The 20,329-nt window shown below is 39.6% G+C and overlaps 1 protein-coding gene across 1 annotated transcript; it reads right to left on the reverse strand.

Annotated features, from left to right (window-relative positions):
• Positions 1-10,033: 10,033 nt before the first annotated feature.
• Positions 10,034-18,885, reverse strand: edn3b (endothelin 3b). Its single transcript, XM_029277066.2, has 4 exons — positions 18,469-18,885; positions 18,140-18,341; positions 14,754-14,912; positions 10,034-13,513 (listed from the first exon to the last, which is right to left on the reverse strand). Exons 1-4 carry the CDS (start codon positions 18,557-18,559, stop codon positions 13,459-13,461), a joined length of 507 nt encoding a protein of 168 aa, XP_029132899.1. The 5' UTR covers positions 18,560-18,885; the 3' UTR covers positions 10,034-13,458.
• Positions 18,886-20,329: the final 1,444 nt, after the last annotated feature.

Below are 20,329 nucleotides of genomic sequence, written 5' to 3' on the forward strand. Positions count from 1 at the left end.
CAACAAAGTCACAAAGTGTTCTCTGCCAAAGCTTCTCTGCCATCCCACCGCAGGACAACACTAGACCTGCAAGTGAGACAACTACCGGGTACATGCCCTCACAACGCCAATCAAAGCTTATTGGTCTGATAGGGAGAAGATGCACAGTCCAGTGTCACCTAGACAATGTTCCAGTTCAGGCTCTGTGGGACACTGGAGCTCAGGCAAGTCTTATTAACAATGAGTGGCGGAAACAACATCTCCCACACAGCACCGTCAGGCCACTTGCTGAGATTCTGGGGATAGAACCACTGGTTGCAGTAGCTGCAAATGGGAGTGGGATCCCATATGATGGCTGGATAGAGACAGAGTTTTTTTTGGACTGTGACACACATGCAGAAAAGCCACTCCATGTTCCAATGCTTGTATCCAGTGACCCCAACATTGCAGAGCAGCCTATTATTGGATACAACGTGATTGAAGAACTGATTGCTAAGTGGGGGAAGCAAAAGTCGAAATCACAAAGCATTCAGAACATCAGCAGAATTTTCTCTGTGTCAGTGAAAACAGCTAAATCGATGCTTAAGTTACTACAGTTGTCAGACCCAAGCCAAAGTGTGGGGACAGTACAGACAGGGAAGAGAGGCATACGCCTGGCTGCTGAACAGATAACTACCACTTATGTCCGTACACATGTTGGAGGCAGATTTGCAGGACAAAACCTGTTGTTTGTTCCCAATGTTTCATCACAACTGCCTGAAGGTCTGGTCATTCAAGAAGGACTGGTAACGGTGAGTGAAGAAAGGTCAGTGTACATACCTGTCTCAATAGCTAACACCAGTAAGCTCAATGTCACCGTAACTCCTCGCACTATTCTGGGGCATATGGAAGAAATAAAAGCAGTGTATCCTATCACAGTGGAGTCCTCTGACAACCCAGTGAGACAGCTGTTGAGAGAGGAATGTCATGCATTTGCTTATGATGACAAAGATGTTGGATGTTTCCCCACTTTAAACATGCATATCACATTAAACGACACAACACCTGTTCGAAAGACCTACATTTCAGTGCCGAAACCTCTGCACCAAGAAGTGAAAGAGTACTCCAAGATCTGCTGAATCGAGGGTGGATTACTGCTGTCTGGCAGCTCTTGGTTTTCCGTCCTTGATCAGGGAAAAGTGTATCACCAGGGGGTTTCCTGGACCCTGAAAGCTGCCCTCTGACAGCCTTTATCACAACCTGGGGCTTGTACCAGTGGAACCGCATCCCATTTGGTCTCAGCTCAGCTCCAGCAGAGTTCCAGAGAAGTATGTAGGACTGCCTGAGGGGCCTTCGTGATGTCACCTGTCAGCCTCATCTGGAAAACAACCTTTTTCACTCCCTCTCATTTGACAACCACGTGGACCACATCAGAGATGTCTTGCAGAGATATCAGAAACATGGTGTCAAACTCAGTCCTCAAAAATGTGATGTCTTCAAGCGCAAAGTTTGTTTTCTGGGACGGATGGTTTCAGAGAAGGGCTAGTCAATGGATCCAGCTGAGATAGCTCCTGTCCAGGCATTCAGAGACAAGCCACCTTCAACAGTAGGGGAGCTGAGTAGAGTCCTTGGCTTCCTATCTTACTACAGAGCCTACATTCCAAACTTCTCTAAGGTGGCAAAATGAGGTTAGTGCAAAACAACAAACCAGGCTACCACCCAGCACACCTATTTCATGGACTCAGAGTCATCAAGAAGCTTTAAATAGGCTGATTGACAACCTAACAGGGCCGCCTATTTTAGGCCATCCTGATTTTGCAGAACCATTCACACTCCACTGTGATGCTTCACAAGATGGCCTAGGAGCTGTGTTATACCAGAAAAAAGAAGGCATGATGAAAGTGATCACATATGGCTCACGAACACTAACACCCCTTGAGAAAAACTATCATATGCATTCAGGAAAGCTTGAATTTCTTGCTTTAAAGTGGGCTATCAGTGAACACTTCAGAGACTATCTTTATTATGCCCCACATTTTGTTGTATACACAGACAATAACACACTAACATATGTCCTCACAACAGCCAAACTGAATGCAACAGGATGGGTGGGTGAATTGGCTGACTTCAACTTTACGATCAGATACAGACCAGGAAAACGAAATGCGGATGCAGACGGTCTCTCCCGGTTACCCTTTGATATCAACCAGGACATGGCACAGTGCACAGCAGAAGTAAAACAGGATGCCATCAGAGCTACTGTAGAAAGTGCAGTGCTACTAAGGGAGAGTTCCTTCTTTGAAAACACTGTTGCCAGCCAGAATGCTGCCAGCTTAGTGCAGGACATCACAGGACATCACTGTCTACAGGAAAATCTCTCTCACAAGAGGAGATTAGAACAAGTCAGGAAAAAGATCCTATGATAGGTCGCTTCCTGCACTTTAAAGCCAACAACTATCTGCCAAAGGGCCGCACTCTGAAAGCAGAACCACCTGATGTCCGAATCCTGTTGCGACAGTGGAACAAGTTGCATGAAAATGAGGATGGAGTTCTTGACAGGAGAACTAATGGCAGGGATCAGCTCCTTCTTCCCGACACCATGAGACTGTGTTCAAAGAACTGCAAAAAGAAATGGGACATTTGTGGGGCAGAAAGGACTTCTACTGGCCCCGGATGCAAAGCACTGTGGAGCACTTTGTAATGCAAGTCTGTGAATGCCTGAAGAGGAAACGACCAAGCAAGGTAACAAGAGCTCCAATGACCTCAATCACCACTACTTACCCCTTTGAGCTTGTATCCATAGACTTTTTACATCTTGAGACCTGCAAGGATGGCTATGAGTATATTTTAGTGGTTGTGGACCACTTCACACGCTTTGCACAAGCATATGCAACAAAAAACAAGTCAGCAAAAACAGTGGTCGACAAAGTCTACAATCACTTTGCCCTCAACTTTGGTTTTCCAGCAAGAATCCATCACGACATGGGAAGAGAGTTTGAAAACCAGTTGTTTTCACAGCTACAAAATGTCTGTGGTATGCGTGGCTCCCACACAACACCGTACCACCCCCAAGGCAATGGCCAAGTGAAACGCTTCCATCCTGGCAACAGAGTCCTGCTCCGCAATCTCTCTGAAAGAGGTGGGCCCGGCAAGCTGCATTCACACTGGGAGGGCACAGTGTATGTTGTGGTGAGTCAAAAGAGCTCTGGTATACCTGTTTATGAGATCAAACCAGAGAGAGGGGGCAAAAGTTGCACAGTACACAGGAATCTGTTACTCCAATGTGACTACTTACCTCTGGAAAAGCCAGAGGGAAAGCAGCAAGACACAAGGAAAAGTAGCATGAGACAAAACAGGGAAAAAGTCCAGCAACAGTCACAACCTCAGGACATGGACATGGACAGTGATGATGAAGGTGAGCTTGTATGGAGGGTTCCACGGAGACACAACTATGACACCAGAGGCAGTGCCCCATCTCCTGTGACAGAGGCCTGCGAACAACATGGTGGTGAGCCAGATGCAAGAGACATTGAGTTTGACCTGCAGGATGGTGGAGGAGAAGAGGAATTGGAGCTTCAGGTGGCACAAGATCATGATGACATACACGAGCAGCATGGGGAACACACATCTGATAAAGATGGACAACAGGAACAAAGAGACAGAGACTCTGAATTAGATCAGCCATCACAGTGGGCGTTTCCTGCTCATCTTCATAAACAGAGACGGCCCCCAAGAATGCTGACTTATGATGTGCTCGGACAGCCTACGGTAAGACAAGCTGGTATGGACTGTATTGAGGTGGGTAAATCAGCACCCTGTTTGGAGAGACTGTGGAGACCTTCGATGTCCACGAGCTCAGAGACAACGTGTAAGAGACTAGACTAATCAACTTATTTCAGGTCTAGACCAAAGGCTGTCAAAAGTGTGAAGAAACAGAAAAGATTTGGTTGTCGACAGAACGGACTGAATATTGCAATCATCTGAAAGGATTTACTGTGTGTTACAGATTAACATTAAGACGGTAAAGGAAATGGGTACTGATGTCTGAAAAAAAAGGTAAACAATGATAAGGTGGTAACTGACTAAAGTGAATTGTGGGCCGTTTAGTGAGTCTAGTTACAAGGGATGATTTCTGCTCATTTACAAATTTTGAAAGGAAAAGGTTATCTTTCACAATTTTGGTATTATCTTCCAGCTAAGCAAAATTGACTTTCACTAAAGGGTTAAAGATATATTATTTAACAAGGTGAAGTCTGCTGTTCTGATAAATAGTAATGCAATATGTGTGTGTAACCATGGTAACTTTTCAAGCGCAGACACCAGTAGTACATAAACAACGTGTTTATTGAGATAAAGTAAAGAATGTAGGGAAACATTTTTTTATTTTTTTAAGTAGGGGAGGGTGTAGCACCCTGGGTATTTTAGTAGCTAAGACTATACCTGTGATTATTGGTTATCAGTTATATTATTACATTGGTGCCCCCACTATTATTTGTCTGGTTAAATGTCATTAAGATGATTTGTGTGACTAGGAGGGATTCACCTGCTTAGGGTGTAATACCTGCAGGACAATATTCATTGTGGCCAGTAGGTGTCAGTAGCAGCATTGAATGTGAACAACTGGCGCCGTTCCCTGTGTATTGCAGGAAGTAAGCACAGTTGTATCGCATCAGACAGTCTGCAAAGCAGCACTATATGCCGATTCTCATACAAGACTGTCTTTCTGTTGTGTTTGCAGGTGAGAGATAAGTGCACAAGCAGCAAAAAACATTTAGTTTAAGTACATCTTCATGTGTTTAGTAATGTTTGCATGTTAGAAATGTTGTTGATGTCAGATAACATGAAAGCTAACTAGTGCTAGCATCGGTAGCCTCCTTCAACACGTGAAGCGCGCTAGCTATGTTAAGCAGGCATGACTGTATTTGTACACAGGTTCAATGTTCATAAGATACCACATGCATTGTTGATTCACAGAAATAGCTATTGGTGAAGACAAAACTATACATTTCATATTTGCTGTCAAGTGTTTGTTACATTTGGAGACTGATAGCAAAGTTACATTGTTTAGTCAGTCATTTGTAGCTGTTCCCTGTGTATTGCAAGAAGTAAGCACAGTTGTATCGCATCAGACAGTCTGCAAAGCAGCACTATATGCCGATTCTCATACAAGACTGTCTTTCTGTTGTGTTTGCAGTTACGAATGCTGTAAATATAAAACACCTTTCTCATGGAAGCCACATTGTTTTTTAATTTAGTGTGCGTAACATAAAGTAAATGGTAAATGGACTTGAGCTTTTCAGACTAGAAAGTGCTTTTATGCCGCAGGTCACACCTACCCATTCACACACTGATGGCAGAGGTTGCTATGTAAAGTTACCATCAGAAGTAACTAATCCCATTCATTTGCTGTCAGCAAATCAGCGAAAGCAATTCATGGATAAGTGTCTTGCCCAAAGACACATTGGACATGTTGCTGCTGGAGCTGGGGATGGAACCCCCAACTTTCTGGTTGAGGGACGACCGCCTCTACCAACTGAGCCACAGTCGCCCAAAGGACAAGGCCCATGTCATGTAAAAAAAGAAAAGCATGACATGGCTGCCTGTGACAGTAGGTTGTTTCTAAAAACAGATCCCTAGCTGTTTGTTGATGTGTATTACATAAAGTTCAAACATCACCTTAGCGCGACTGACAGTCAATCTAAACAACAACAAGTATGTTTACTGGGCACTTAAAATGTCTAAACAGTACTTTGAGGCGGTAAGTGTCTCCTTCAATTTTACTGAGTATTATATTGAAGAGAATGTCACGCAACTGAACCAGACATCCTAACAGAGCAACAGCTGCAGAGTAAATGGCAGGTTTGATATACAGCTATTACGGACAATAAATATTTTCCCCATCTTCAATGGTACCGACGTGACATTTTTAACATCACAGGTTCCACATACTTTCAAAGTGTTTTCAAATGCCATCTGGGGAAGCGCAGAACCACCCAAAAGTTAAAGCCATAAATATAGATCCACATGTCAAACACTTGTGATCCACATGACTCAAACAGCTAACAACTGCAGTACTTGTGTAACCATACTGTATGTGTTGTAGTAATTGAATGTTCGTCCAAAAACAGTTTCAATGAACACAATTAAACCTTACATTATTGAGGAAGAAAAAAACACTGAACCTTGTTAAAAAAAAGGTCAGTATATTCCTCCCTTTTGTAGTCCTTTAAATCGCTTGAACACAAGGTGGGTTATGTTTCCAACCATGACAAAACATTTCCAGTGGTTCTTCCTTCTCCATACATGTTGTTTGGCAGATGAAATTCAGCTTTTTGCACTTGAATGTTGGTTTTTAACCAAGCTTGAATGCATTGTAACTGTTCACTGCTGCGAATGCTAAGGTTGGTGAATTGCAGATAATAATATTTTTCCCATATCAGATATAGCGCACAGTTCATTTTTAGATTTAACAATGTAATTTAGGCCCCATTACAGCTGTAAAATGCTTGCCCCAAAACCAACCTCACAGACTTTTAAGATCATCCTTATCATCCATGTTTCAGTGGTCCACTTTGTCATAAATCAAAGGATTGACAGGGTTTATTACCACTGCTAACCCTGGCTTGCTCTTCCAAGTCACCTTGAACATGTAGTCAGGACTCTTTATGTTTACCAACTGCGATTGGAATTTTGAGAGGAAGAGGAAGAAAAAGAATAAGTAGAAATTAAAATTATATAGGTTATCATTACAGTGGCCAGTAGGGGTCAAACGCTCAGCAACTGATGAAATGACATACATTTAGAAAAACGCAAAGCGGTAGCTTTGCTAAGTTGGCTGCCCGGTTACCGGCACCATTGCCCAGCTTAAGTAGGCTACAAGATTTCCGTCTGCCAGGATTTTGAACTTGTCAGGCCCGGGGCAGAGGGCTCTCCGTGGGTGAAGTGTCAATGTTTGATGACAGGGAGTAATGTTAAACTGTAGCAAAGAGATGAGTAGCGAGTTCAACACGGACTCCGGGGATGGTGAAAGCGCGAAGTGTCAGGCTGGTAAAGCGGGTGCAGAGGGATAAGTTGCAGCTGGAGCTCATAGCCCCAGAGCTAGCACTACCTCCAGGCATCCCGGGGCTACAGCCACAGACCCACACTCAGCTCTCATCCCCGATGTCAAAATCCCAGTCGGACTCGCTTTAATCTCCGCGTTTCAGTAACATTGAAGTTATCCTGTATCTTTCAAGGATACAACTTCCCTATCTAAACATAACTTTCTGATCCTAGCTGTCTCTCTTACTCTCTCTGGTAAATAAACAGTTCCACAGCGCCCCTACAGGCCTGGAGCACTTCCGTTTAAGGCTGAACTTGCAGCGTTTTTGTGTTTGCTGTTGTTTTCTGGTTGTGTGTGTTTTGAATTAAGTTTTGTTTCTGTACTTGCAGCGCGTTTGATGTTTATGCAGTTGTTTTTCCTATTTGCAGCGCGTTTGTTTCTTTTGCAGCGCGTTTGTGTCCTTGCATTTGTTGTGGTAGTTTGCATTTGCTTTTGGATGTGCAGCGTTTCTATATATGCTGCGCGTTTTTCTAAATTTATGTTGTTTCATCAGTTGCTGAGCGTATTCCCATATTGGATTGTCATATATGCTACAAACTTTAAACCCCAACTCATAATCAGAATGCATAGATGATAAATATCAACATGATATTATTGTGTCTGGAATTAATTATCCAGTCAAAGCAGCCTTTATTGTCTTTAAATTAACTGTACCATCCAGTGTTCACTGTATATAACAAGAAGTCCTTTCATTCAATCAACCAGAACCCAATAACGAACTGTAAGCTGTGGTAGGGGCCCTGAACCTGCCGTCCTGTAGTCAGGATGTCTGCTAATAAATATTTCCCAGGCTGTACTGTGGGAATCATGTCTTCTTCTGAGCGATACTATTGGTGCTCTATCTGAAGGTTAATTCTGAGGCTTCAGGGTAAGCTTATTGAAAGTGGACTTAGTGGGACATTCCTGGATGATAGCTGGTATTAGAGCTTCAAAAGGTCCATTTGGTCTCATGCTCTTCCTAAGGAGGGGAAAGGTGGTCTGACTACAGACATGCAGCTCTGTGATGTGAATCTTTTTTCTATGTTTCATATTAATTCTACAGCACAAAAACAAAAAAAAAGTTAAGAGGTAGAAGAGTCTTTTCCTTGTAATAACAGGATGTGTTTCTCAATTTTTAAGAAAACAAAAACATTTTGTAGAAAATGTACCCATTATTTTAATCCAAATAACTCCGTGACATGAAAAGCTATGCAATTATCATCACAAGATCACAGGATACCTAATTTATCATCTTTTGATAAAAGCATCACAACCACTGCTACCCTCAGACTATATAAAAATATCTTGTACACTTTAGCTCAGCTACAGATATCCCAGTTTGAATCACAATTAATCTAATAATGACGGTCATTATTTGCAGATCAAAATATCAGTTACTGTTGTTTTAATTTACAGAGTGACATTCAAAATGTATGAGGTACTGACTTGCCCACATGGGAAGATAACATATGGAATGGCATTCGAGGTAGCATGGAGAGATTAAAGGATCCTTATGACTGGATATGATGGCTGTCAAAACCTCTGTGGGGAGAAATGGGAAAGGTCTGACCCGTTGATAATAATAGAATTAACCTTAGTACACTTGACCACTCTTCAGATGGCCATGAGCAAGCAGTTTAGGAAGAACAAAAGAACACTGCAGCTGACAGATGATAAACCCCAAGGCTCCCCAGCTGTGGACTAGTAGCTCAACTATTCCCAAGGTAGATATATTTTTTATTTATGTAGTCATTGTTTACTGTAAATTGTCAACAAATAAGTTCTACACAAAAGGAGCAAATAGATATTTTCATGTTCTCTTTACAGGGAAAACACCAAATAACTGAAATATTTTCTCTCATCAATCAGTGGTACAAAGTAGAAGCATGCCTTAAGGACATTAGGACCTGGGTGACCAAACTGTTTTCGCTGCATAACTCAGACAAAACTGATGTTTTTGTGCTCAGCCGTTAAACAAATGAGAGAGACTTTTTCTAAAGACCTAACCATCATAGCATCAATCTGGCATCTAGCACCACTGTCAGGAATCTGGGAGTTCTGTTTGATCAAGACACTTATGTCCTTCAACTCTCATATAAAACAAAATTCAAGAACAGCCTCTTTTTCCCTTCATAATTTATCTAAACTCAGGCATATCCTGTTGTAAAACGATGCAGAAAAAGCTTCCAGGTTGGATTATTGTAATTCTCTTTTATCAAGCTGCCCTTGGAAGTCTCTAAAGACTCTTCGGCTGGTCCAAAATGATGCAGCTCTGATTTGACTACAACTAGGTAAAGAGATCATATTACTTCTATATTATGTCTTCTTACTTACAACGCTCCTAATGGTCAGGCACCATCTTATCTTACAGACTTCATAGTGCCGTAACCCCGCTAGAACAACGCTACCAGAATGCAGGCCTGCTCGTGGTACCTACAATCTCTATATGTACTATAGGTAGAGCCTTCAGTTATCAGGCGAAACCCATTCTTCAAGGAAGAATGTGCAACATTTTTCACATAAATAAAGCAGAAATAAAGTATATCTTATGTAATTGTCTCTCTGATCCATGACCTTTTTTATAATGAATGTGAACAGAAGTACAGTATGTTTAAAGCGTGTCATATTTGTCATTTATAAAGTAAATGATAAATGGACTTGAGCTTGTATAGCGCTTATAGTCTTCAGACTACTCAAAGCGCATGACTGTCTACAATGAGTGAGACAAAGTGCGAGTCCTGCTGGCTGCACATAATAGTATTGCATGTCACAGTCTGTAAATCTTCCTCTTCTTAACCACATGTCATCCTGGGAGCTCCTGAGCTCTCTTGTCCCGTAGGTTCCTCTGGATCATAGTGCTGCTGTGGATCCCCCCTCCAACTCCCATTGCTACAACTATTAATGTCTGTTTAAACAAGTTGCATACAAACACCATTAACACTTCTATGAGCTTGTAAGTGGTAGGAAATTATTTATAAAAATGCAAGTTACCAGTAATTGTTTAACAGCATATTTAATTGTTTCTTTCCATTCCACATCCATTACAATTTCTCATCTTTATAAAGTTTGATTAAGATATAGAAATATAACATTATAAATGTGCAAATAGTTGTGCATTCATACATACAAACAATAGAAATGTATACAGATTGAGCCATGAATGTTTTTGTGTAAATTCGATCACTGACGTATCCTGTAATGTGTAAAAAAAATAATAAAGTCATGTGTTCAAATTTTTTTTGCTATACTATTAAACATTTAAATCAAATCTGATTATTTTGTTGTATTAATTTTAAGCTTTTTTATTTCTCTCCTATGTCAATTATACAAACTTCCAACATTGACAAAAAATACTATAACATTAGGATGTAGCTTGTCAAAAATGATCCAAATAAATGCAGATAAACCAACACATATCTTGTACACAATATGCACACTATACATATTTTGAAAGGCACTGATGATTTGGAAAACTGGTTGCTTCACTGAACTATCAGGGAAAACTGTTATTGACACATTTTTATTAGCTTGGTCAGGAAAGACAAAGTCACAAAATAACTGGTCAAAATTAGAAACAGAGTGTGAATGTGAACTGTAAAACAAGCTTCAGCATGCTCATAATAAGTCAGATGGAAATCTCTTTTACAGTACTTTTATTTAACCACAATCAATCATTTATTTAACAATGATTGTAGAGAATATTAATTAATTAATTCTTGGCAATTGGGCGAATTATTAAAATACAGAAATTGTAGATTCTGTTATTCAGGAAAATCTTCAGAGCATGCTGGAAAGGTTCTGACACTCTTGGAGTGCAGCATTACCCAAAAACACCTCCTCGGATTAAACTCTATCTTCATTGTTTTTCCCCTCACAAGCTTGTACAACCCTTGTAATTTTATACTGCATCATTATCTAGTCAAATAAATGTAGGAAAACTGACAGACCAAAATAATTTCTTGGCTTCCTGCAACTGAAATAACCAGGAAAAGCCTAACCCAAATTTTGAGTTAGAACTACACAAATGACGACACATTAGTAAACCGTTTGCTAGGAAGTGCCATAATGCTAACATTCCCTTTTTAAAAGTTTCTATAATACCAGAGGGAAGGCAGACTTAAAGTGTGAAAATATACACCAAGGTTAAGGTTATTAGCGTTCAACCACCTCCTTATGTATGTCTAGGATTGCAGCCATAATTTTACTTTTCACTATTAACCTTTTCATACTTACAGTATAATAGTGTTAGCTGGGAAGTGGTTTAATTCCTAAATTTTCTTTTTAAAGTGCTGTACAGTAAACTAGAAAAATACGTAAACTTATTTATCTATTTTTGTTGAAACATCACCTCTGAGCTACCAGAGAAATAGCTTATGTCAGCAAGCACTTTCTTACCAATATTAGCGTTAGCTTGATATCTACACTTTTCCAATCATGTTATACAGCACTTTTAATTGGTAATGTTGGCATTCAGCCACTTTCTATCTAATAGTAAAATTGGTTTTAGCTGCATTGGGAGGACATGGGTTAGAAAATCTCTTGTTTTAGCAGAAAAATGGGAAATGGCCTGTTGAGCCTCAGTCTATTGTCTTTTCAGTTGCTTATCAACCAGGGAATGATGAAATGATAATGATTGCCAGATTCCTTTAGATCCCTTTGCTGTTTCTAAAGAGACCGCATTATGGCGTCATACCACCATTTGGGCCTCCCTCACAGTTATATCAAAGGAAAATGCCCACCATTGGAAAATGGTGAAGGGAAAACGTACAAGTGGTCACCACTTGGAACCCCAAACCGACAGTTTGTGAGACACAATACTGCCAAACAAAAAACAAAACAACTGAAAAGCAATCTGTTTTAGATGTTATCTTGACAGGAGAACCATTTTGCAATCAATGGTGAAATATTATGTAAGGTGCCAACATTTTAATATAAATATTGTTTGTTCAGTGGCAGTCAGAAGAGCTTTTTGACAAAGTGGATAGTGAGACAGATAAGTGGAGGCCAATAAAAACTCAAATGATTCAAACACTGTTCAGTGGTAATGCAGGAATGGCCCCAGAAGCAAGTAACACAATCACAAAACTGTTATGTAATTGTGTGATTGCAGCAAGCTATTTTATCAATTAAACTCTATTTGTAGTGTAGCTTTATGGAATTTGACATGCTTTAACCACAGTAATTTTACACCTCGGGCAAACTACTTTAAATTGTATTCTTGAACCCAATATAGGATAATGAGATTTGCAAGACCATAACTCTCTGTCAAGCTATTTACTTTAAAGATAAAACCGGCATTCATAGAGTGAAAAAATCCTCCAACAAGACCAAAACTTACTGGTTGTCTCTTAAAACTATTAATGTCCCTAATTATATGGCATTCCTCCACCAGTCATTTCTATTGTCACACAAACTTTAGTTTCATCTTATACAAAAACTAACTTACTTCGTAAAGCCGTGACTAAACAGGCAATACTTGCAAATACAACCAACTCATTTACATTTTTTGGTAATTTCTTGAGATTTTTCAAGAATTAAAAAATTACTTGTTATAATATCAGTAATCTACCGCGTCAAGCAGAAGAAGAAAAAAAAGACAGTTTAACAATATGATTTTTCCCAGGGGAACAATCAGTTTTTGGATTATTTTAGGTTAGACACAAAATGAATGGTTGAGAACAGATTTTAGCCAGTGGTGTTGATTTAAGAGAACAATGAATATATTACTACTTAAGGTAGTTACAAAGAGCACAAAGGATATAGCATTTCTGAAATAAAAAGAAAGTATGCAAACTGTCAGGTTATTTATGTCTTCCAGACTGACCATATGGGCTCATAAACCATAGCTCAGTAATATGCCCCCACAGCACAGGTGGTTAAAAGCTTTTCCTGTTATCTTATGTCCTTATGTGTTTAAAAAGTCAATGTTCTACTATTTCCATCCATCATGGCTCTGATTGGAAATGTATGGTTTCCAACTTTTGAAATGTCTTTGTTGTCCCCTATAGATTGATATACGCTGATCTTGTTTTTTTTAAAAAGGGAGCCAGATGTAGTCCACAACACTGTTACCAGATGTAGATGAAGGGTTTGTCTGATCAGTCTTGACAGAAGCAAGGTCAATGGTTAATATTTTATCTCAACAGTTATCCTCATGCTGTTCTCTGTGGGGAAAACAAAAGGCGGATCATCTCTGAGGATCTGCATCAATTTCACTCGAGAGTTCTTGAAATCATTCAGCCTGATGTAACTTGCTCCAAATGTTATGATGCTGAGGAATAGCACAACTCCCAAACTCTTTCCTTAAATGTGAACATGCCGACAGAGGCAAGAGTGCCAAACAGAGTGTGAAGGGCCCAAAGTGGAGGGAAGGATCCATTCCCCGCAAGGAAAACAGCTAAACATAGAGGGCAGACTTGTCATCCAGGACCAGGGACTCTGTGAAGACTCTTGATTTGCACTCTCTGAAGGGAGCTGTGAAGAAAACATTCCACATGTAATTAGCAAGTTAAAGGGCCCTTGAAGTGTTTAAGTATAACACAATGATGAAGCCAGGAAAATCACACAAAATGATTAAAATTTGTTAATTTTAAAATTACTTTTTCTTTGTCTAGCTCAAATTTATAAAAATCCGAACTACATTTCGAACAATGAAACCAAAAGGACATATGCTATCTGCACCTCTCTTTGTAATCTCTCAGCCCAAGGCAAGATATCTCTGATGACATCACTTGGGTCGGTTTCTTTCTATTTTCTCTATGGGGAAATCAAACATGATCTGAGATATAGGTGAGTGGCCCCTTTTAAGACGCTGACCTTTTAAACATGACTGCACACTGATAAGGAGTAAAACCCTGCAAAGTATGAAATCTCAGGATTTAATAGGTATTGATAGGTATATAATAATAATAATAATAATAATAATAGGCCTACATTTAATTTATAACGCACCTTACGTTTTTGCAAAAAAATCTTAAAGTACTAATGTTAATGCTAATATATGATTTTTTTGTAGAGGGGGGATTATTTGTTAAAGTATAGTAAACTATTTTATGTGCTATCTTCAGACCTTATGTATTGGCTATAAATAAATAATAAACAATAGGCAAAAGCAAAAAAAAATGGACTAATGTGTTGATAAGTTTACTTCTTTGGACTAATTAACAAGAGCGTTGCCTTTTTTCCAAAGTATATGCATATGTCAGAATAGAGTGGTATTTATATTTAATTAAGATTTTCTTTTCACTTTGTTCAGAGTCTCAATATGTCATTGGATGGAGAAGTCCTACTTGCTGCACGCTTTATTACATTACATTAATCCTCTGTCTCCTGAAAAATCAATTTCTGTGGATTTGCTTTTCACTATTTTAATCACAAGATTGATGATACCTACTTCAAAAATCATTTTCATGACAGTGGAGGCTACAACTGTTGAATTGTTATAGCCTTATGAAAGAAGTTTCAAATTATTTGAATAAACTCAAATATTAACAATTGTATACTGCATTAATGTATAATATAATGTACAGCTTTTTTTTTTCTTTTATAAATCAATTAACAGCATTTAGATGGAACGACACAAAGTACCCAAAACTGCCCATGAATAATGTTTTACATTACAAACAGCATTATAAGCTAAATGGTATGATGGTATGAAATACCAACTAAGAAAACAGAGTTGAAAGGATTCAATAAATGCAAGCATCAGTCTGACCTCGACAGACAAAAATCATTGCACTGAGGGTCTGAGTCAGGCGAAATACAAATGCAGCGCTGAGACTTTGCCCCCTTGTGTTCAGCTGCTTTTCCTCCAACATCACGTCTGATTCGTTGTTGTCCTCTGTAGCTCGACATTCCATATGGAACAGTGCGCCTGAAAAGTAAAAACAGACACAAACCTTTTCAGCTAGTGTGAAAATTGGCTATAAATCACATCATCAAGGGTCAAACATGGTCATGGTCATTTTTCATGACAAAGAATGTGGACTGACAACATCATATGTTCAAAGCAGTTTAGATTTCAATAAAAAACATTCATAAGGAAGGATGCGAATTGAAACCTACAATGTGCTTTACAGTGCTACCTGTTTCCTGGGGGCAAAAACCTTTCAACCTTTTTCCTGTTCAGTCTAAAGAAGCTGCCATTAGTAAAATTACTGTCTTCATGTATGACAAAGGTCTGTAAATGCTGACGTCAGCTGGGGGCTATTTTTTCAAGTGTCTTCAAGAACACTTAGGAGAAAGGTCAAAAACATATAAGAATATAAATACTGTATAAACAAGATTTTGACAGCTAATAGAGGCAATAGAGGTCACTGCCTTTGTATGCGTTCCGTACTAAAAATGTACCGTATGTCCCTGGAATTCACAGCCAGTTGTGTGACTTTATTTTCTATCACGATGCACATTTGACATTTTGAAAGCACTCTCATCCTTGTTTTTTTCTAATGTTGTGGTATAAGTCCATATCCCTATCAGTCTTTAAACTATGTCAATTTGTCCCAACTTGCTAAGCAGTAATGAAGTTCCCTGTTTACCTGAAACAGCCCAAAGCAGTCTTGGAACAAGAAGACAGAAAAAGAAAGAATGCTTTCCGACAGTCTTGCCAAGGATTTAATATGCGGTTAAAAGAGGTGGCAAAACAGACAGAAGAAAACAAAAAAAAAAGGTGTTGGTGAATATATTTTAGTAACAAATGTGGTATGCTGGATCAAAAGTTCAAAACACTGTGTAGGCTCAAATTATGAAGAATGGCTACTTTTCTGTAAACATGCCAGCTGGTAATGTTCACTGATCATTGGTCTATCACACGCGAAGCAAAGCTAACTCATGGAAGCAGAGTGTGGCCCTCTGATCAGGACAGGCCTCAGGCTGTAGGTGATCTTAAAATAACTGTGTTTGAGGGTGGCAGGAACGCTGTAAATCACACTCCACCATAATCTCGTCACAAAGACGTAGAATCTGTTGGAACGGAACCCGACTTTGTGATCATGAGTTATCTGAACTCTGTAGTATGAGTACCATCCACAAGCATTAGCTAGCATTGGCTGTACGCAGGAGACCAGTCCGTGTGAAGAACAATAGGGGTGGGACACAATCCATCGTAACGCAATCCTGGAACCCATCAGCAGTCACCTATTGACAAAGTAGCAAATTGTCCACCACTCTCTGAGGCGCATATATCGTGATCTAACGGGTAAATTCTGAGATTGACTCCTCCATAATGCCATCTTTCTTCTGTGCCCATTTAGTGGCAGCAGATTGCTGCATACCAACAAGTCTTCTTGAGTTTTCTGTTGGTAAGGACGTTTTTCCCTGCCACTTTGTGCAAGTGCTTGGTGGATTAATGTTTGGTCCCTGTTACAAATAATATCATAGTTATAACAATACTGTTGAAATATTACAAAGAGCGCTGGCGGCGCAGTGGTGCAGTGGTTAATGGTGCAGTGGTTAATGGTGCAGTGGTTAGTCCGCGCCCCATGTATGGAGGCTGTAGTCCTCCAAGCAGGTTCGAATCCCACCTGTGGCTCCTTACCCTCATGTAATTCCCCACTCTCTCACTCCCCAAAAAAAATATCACAAAGAGCATCATCTACAGCTGGTCTTTATGCAAAATATCACAAGATAACCTTTGTTGTGATTTGATGCTATATAAATAAAAACATATACATGACTGATTAAAATGTTGTCAATCAATCAAATCAATATAAATCAATCAATGTGAGTAATGTTAGTTCATTATAATGAATTCATTTAGTTTTAGTAGACTAAAAACTGAAAAATAAATCAAATTAACATCACAGAACTAAAGTAGTTTGATTACCAGAAAAGTCCCTTTAAACAAATCCAGCACAGAAGACATGAGCATAATAATTCAGTCATGTCCACCATGAAGGAAAATGGCTTATCTTTGCCAGACCAAGTAGGCTATAAGAGTTGCATGACATATTCTGTGTGATCTCTGTCCATTTGGCTTCACAACTTCTGCACTGGGGCGGTAGAGTTGCCATCTCTCAACCACAAAGTTGCGGGTTTGATCTCCAGCGATCCCTGCAGCTACTGTACATGTGTGTTGCTCCCGCTGCTTGGTCTGGGTCTTATGAATGGGATTAGTTTATTGTAATGTACATAGCAACCTCTGCCATCAGTGTGTGAATGGGTAAGTGTGACACGCAGTGTAAAAGTGCTTTGAGTAGTCAGAAGACTAGAAATGCGGTATACAAGCTCAAGTTCATTCATTGAATGTTACAACTGTTGGGTATCCCTCATACTTTGTCAGTTAATCTCAGGGGAGTTACACACACATACCAAATCTTCACATATCAACTGGTACAGTGGCCGCTGAGCGGGAGATTTTTCTTCATGTCAGCCCAACAAAGTTATGAGCCCTGAGAGAAAAGACTTGATTTGAGCATGCATCAGAATGCTATTATCTCCAGTTGAATCATGTTGCAGAAAGCAGTTGATGAAGACATCAAGCTGTCACTCATTGGGTCTACATGATACCTGCTCGATTCAGGAGACGTAGAAGTATTTAAAAAGTGTTCTTATTAGAATAACACAAATTTTTAACCTAAACTTGAAATAAAACAACATTGACCATCTCTTTCGTAGTAATAACACAATGATATAGATGATGGTCAATCAGAGGATGGTGAAATAAGCAGGGGATGTTAACTCGAGCAGCAATAACTTCAACCTCCCTGATGTCAAAATTTGACCTTGCACTGGGTTTATTTTTTGTTGGGCTTGCCCTCACTTGAACCGCCACTGCGTCTAGCGCGATTACGCTGCAGGCAGCACTTCCCGGGTGTGACTTGTTACAATGTTTTGTGTTAGTACGCAGCTCCGAGTCGAGTCAGGCCTATAGGCTACAATGCTGCAGTCTGAGTTTCTAATTTTTTATTGATTAGCGTTACACTATCTGTCGACACAGGCAAAAGATGAGCAGATATGCAAGTCCAGAGAAGTTTATGAACTGTCATTCCGTGCTACTGTTGCAAAAAAAAAAACAACTAATTATATCCTGTTGGTGGGTTTTATTTCTTAGTTTGGAAGATTTATTAAGGCTCTCATTATGAAAACAAACACACGTCTTACTCGGGAGTGTTGATCCAGATGATATCCAAGTGGCAGTAGTAGACGCACTCTTTATCCTTGTAGGAATAACAAGTGCAGCGCTTGGGTCTGGACTTTGCTCCTGTAGCTGCTTCAGCCAGGTGTGAGCCCGCTGGTCCTCCGGAGTCAGACACTTTGCCGGAGAATGGGAAAGCTCCGGGGTTGGCATAGGATGTCAAAACACCTTGTATTGCACAAAATACATGTCAAAATTAAGCTACTTCATGAAAAAAAATGCGTAACATATGAAAAGCCTACGTTAAAATGCGTAAAAAGACTGTTGCAGCTTACATGCTTCAAATGCAGCCTACCTTGAAAGAAAATCAATGCAAGTATTTCCAAGAGAATGAATCTCGCGAGGATGGGTAGTATCCTTGCCATTCCAGACAATCCCAGAATCATAGCCTGATGAAGATACAGCGCACGTGTCAGCCTAATCTCCCTCTAACATCGACTGAAAATCCATGAACTTCAATATAGATGTCCCAGTGAAGTCCATCTTAAATGATCCAGACGTCAAATAAACGAATCGGAGTTTGTTAGTCGCATAAATCCTCGCAGGTTCATGTCATAAATCCAACTTGTAATTTGCGCACTGATTTGAGAGGAAACAGCGGTTTCGATAGCCCAATTGCTCTTTACTGTTACGTGCGCCGTCTTGGGTTGAAATTTGGAGCAAAATCAGAGCAACGATGCTCTCAAAGTCTTTGCCTACTTAGGAGCTCCAATCAAATGTGCAGGGATTTGGAGTATCTCGGGTACACGCCCACACCTCTCATAGCAGCTCTACTCACAGATATGAGTTCCTGTTGATGCATGACATGACACTTGTCATGAGTAAAGATAATGCATTGGCCCCTGGGCCACTCAACTACTGCTAATTAATCCAACTGAATTGAAATCTCACATTAACAGTTGCAACAGGCACATACGGGATATACACCCACTGTGCCCCCTGGGTGCAAAAACACTGCAAAAATGCCCTTTGCGTGCTCAATGTTAGATAATATATGATAAAATATAGTTTCCCTTGGCCTAGTAGCCAAGTGTAAAATAAACATCATGACAATGAGCCCTCTAGGGTGTCTTTTAAATGGTGAAAACATTAAACTGTTTCCCTGCAGGCAAAACAGATTCATGCCTATAAGTTGTTTAATAGAGTTCCCTGTATGTCCATTTTATTAAAGGGTAGAACTTAAAAACTGAATTGTAGTACAGTACGTTAAATTTGAAGTCACACAATAGAACACACACAGTAATTAATCAAACTAATGCAACATGATTTTCAATGTTATTGTGCTCTTTTGTTAACATCTCGTCTTCTTTTCTATTGCTTCTTCTTGTTTTAATTCAATTTATTTTTTTCTTTACACACGCGTTATAATTAAACTAGACACTCCAAATGTGTGGGAAGAAAATCCTTCCTCTACATGTAAACACCTCTGTGTTACAAAAGAACCACAGTAGAGACTATCGCAACTTGCTCAAAGGCTGGGCATGCCCTCAATGGAACATAAAAGGAGATGTCCTAGTCCAAGAGGAGGTACTAGGGAGAAGCTCTAATAGATTATGTTCTTTAAACAAGCCAATAGTTTCTGAGAATTAATTTGAGCAATAGTTTCCCAGTCCAGAGCAGCAATCCATTTTTACTTGAGTGACTTTGTAAAGTGACTGTTTTGAAGTGTATATTCCTGCCAGTTTAGACAAACATACCTCCTGTTTGAGGTAACACTTTGTCTGTTATTGGTATTGCTATAGGCTACGTAAAGAGTTTACAAAAACTAGCTCAAGTCAATGTTCATATTTTAATAAAATATAGAGAAATTATATGCAAAGTTACCATGAATAATACATTAAGACTTTGACTGCAATTAATAATATTAAGTTATCATGTTGTCTAGAGAAAGACACCCTTCCTCAGCTGGAGTTCTGGCAGTTTCATAATTAATGTACAGCTGGGGTTAATTATAGGTGACTGCAAGCTGCACATAAAATGCATCCCAACAGGGGGAGCCAGAACCTTTTCAGGCAGTCTATACTTAAAACATCAATAATAAACAAAGAACACAACAATGATTTCATAAAAGAATCAAGGAAAATCGCTCAATGAACCCTGCCTGCAAGTAGTGTATCCAATAAAGCCTGTCTTTCATCTCTGGGGAGTCTTCATTG

The sequence above is a fragment of the Labrus bergylta genome, chromosome 12, assembly GCF_963930695.1.
Source record: "Labrus bergylta chromosome 12, fLabBer1.1, whole genome shotgun sequence".
NCBI lineage: Eukaryota > Metazoa > Chordata > Actinopteri > Labriformes > Labridae > Labrus > Labrus bergylta.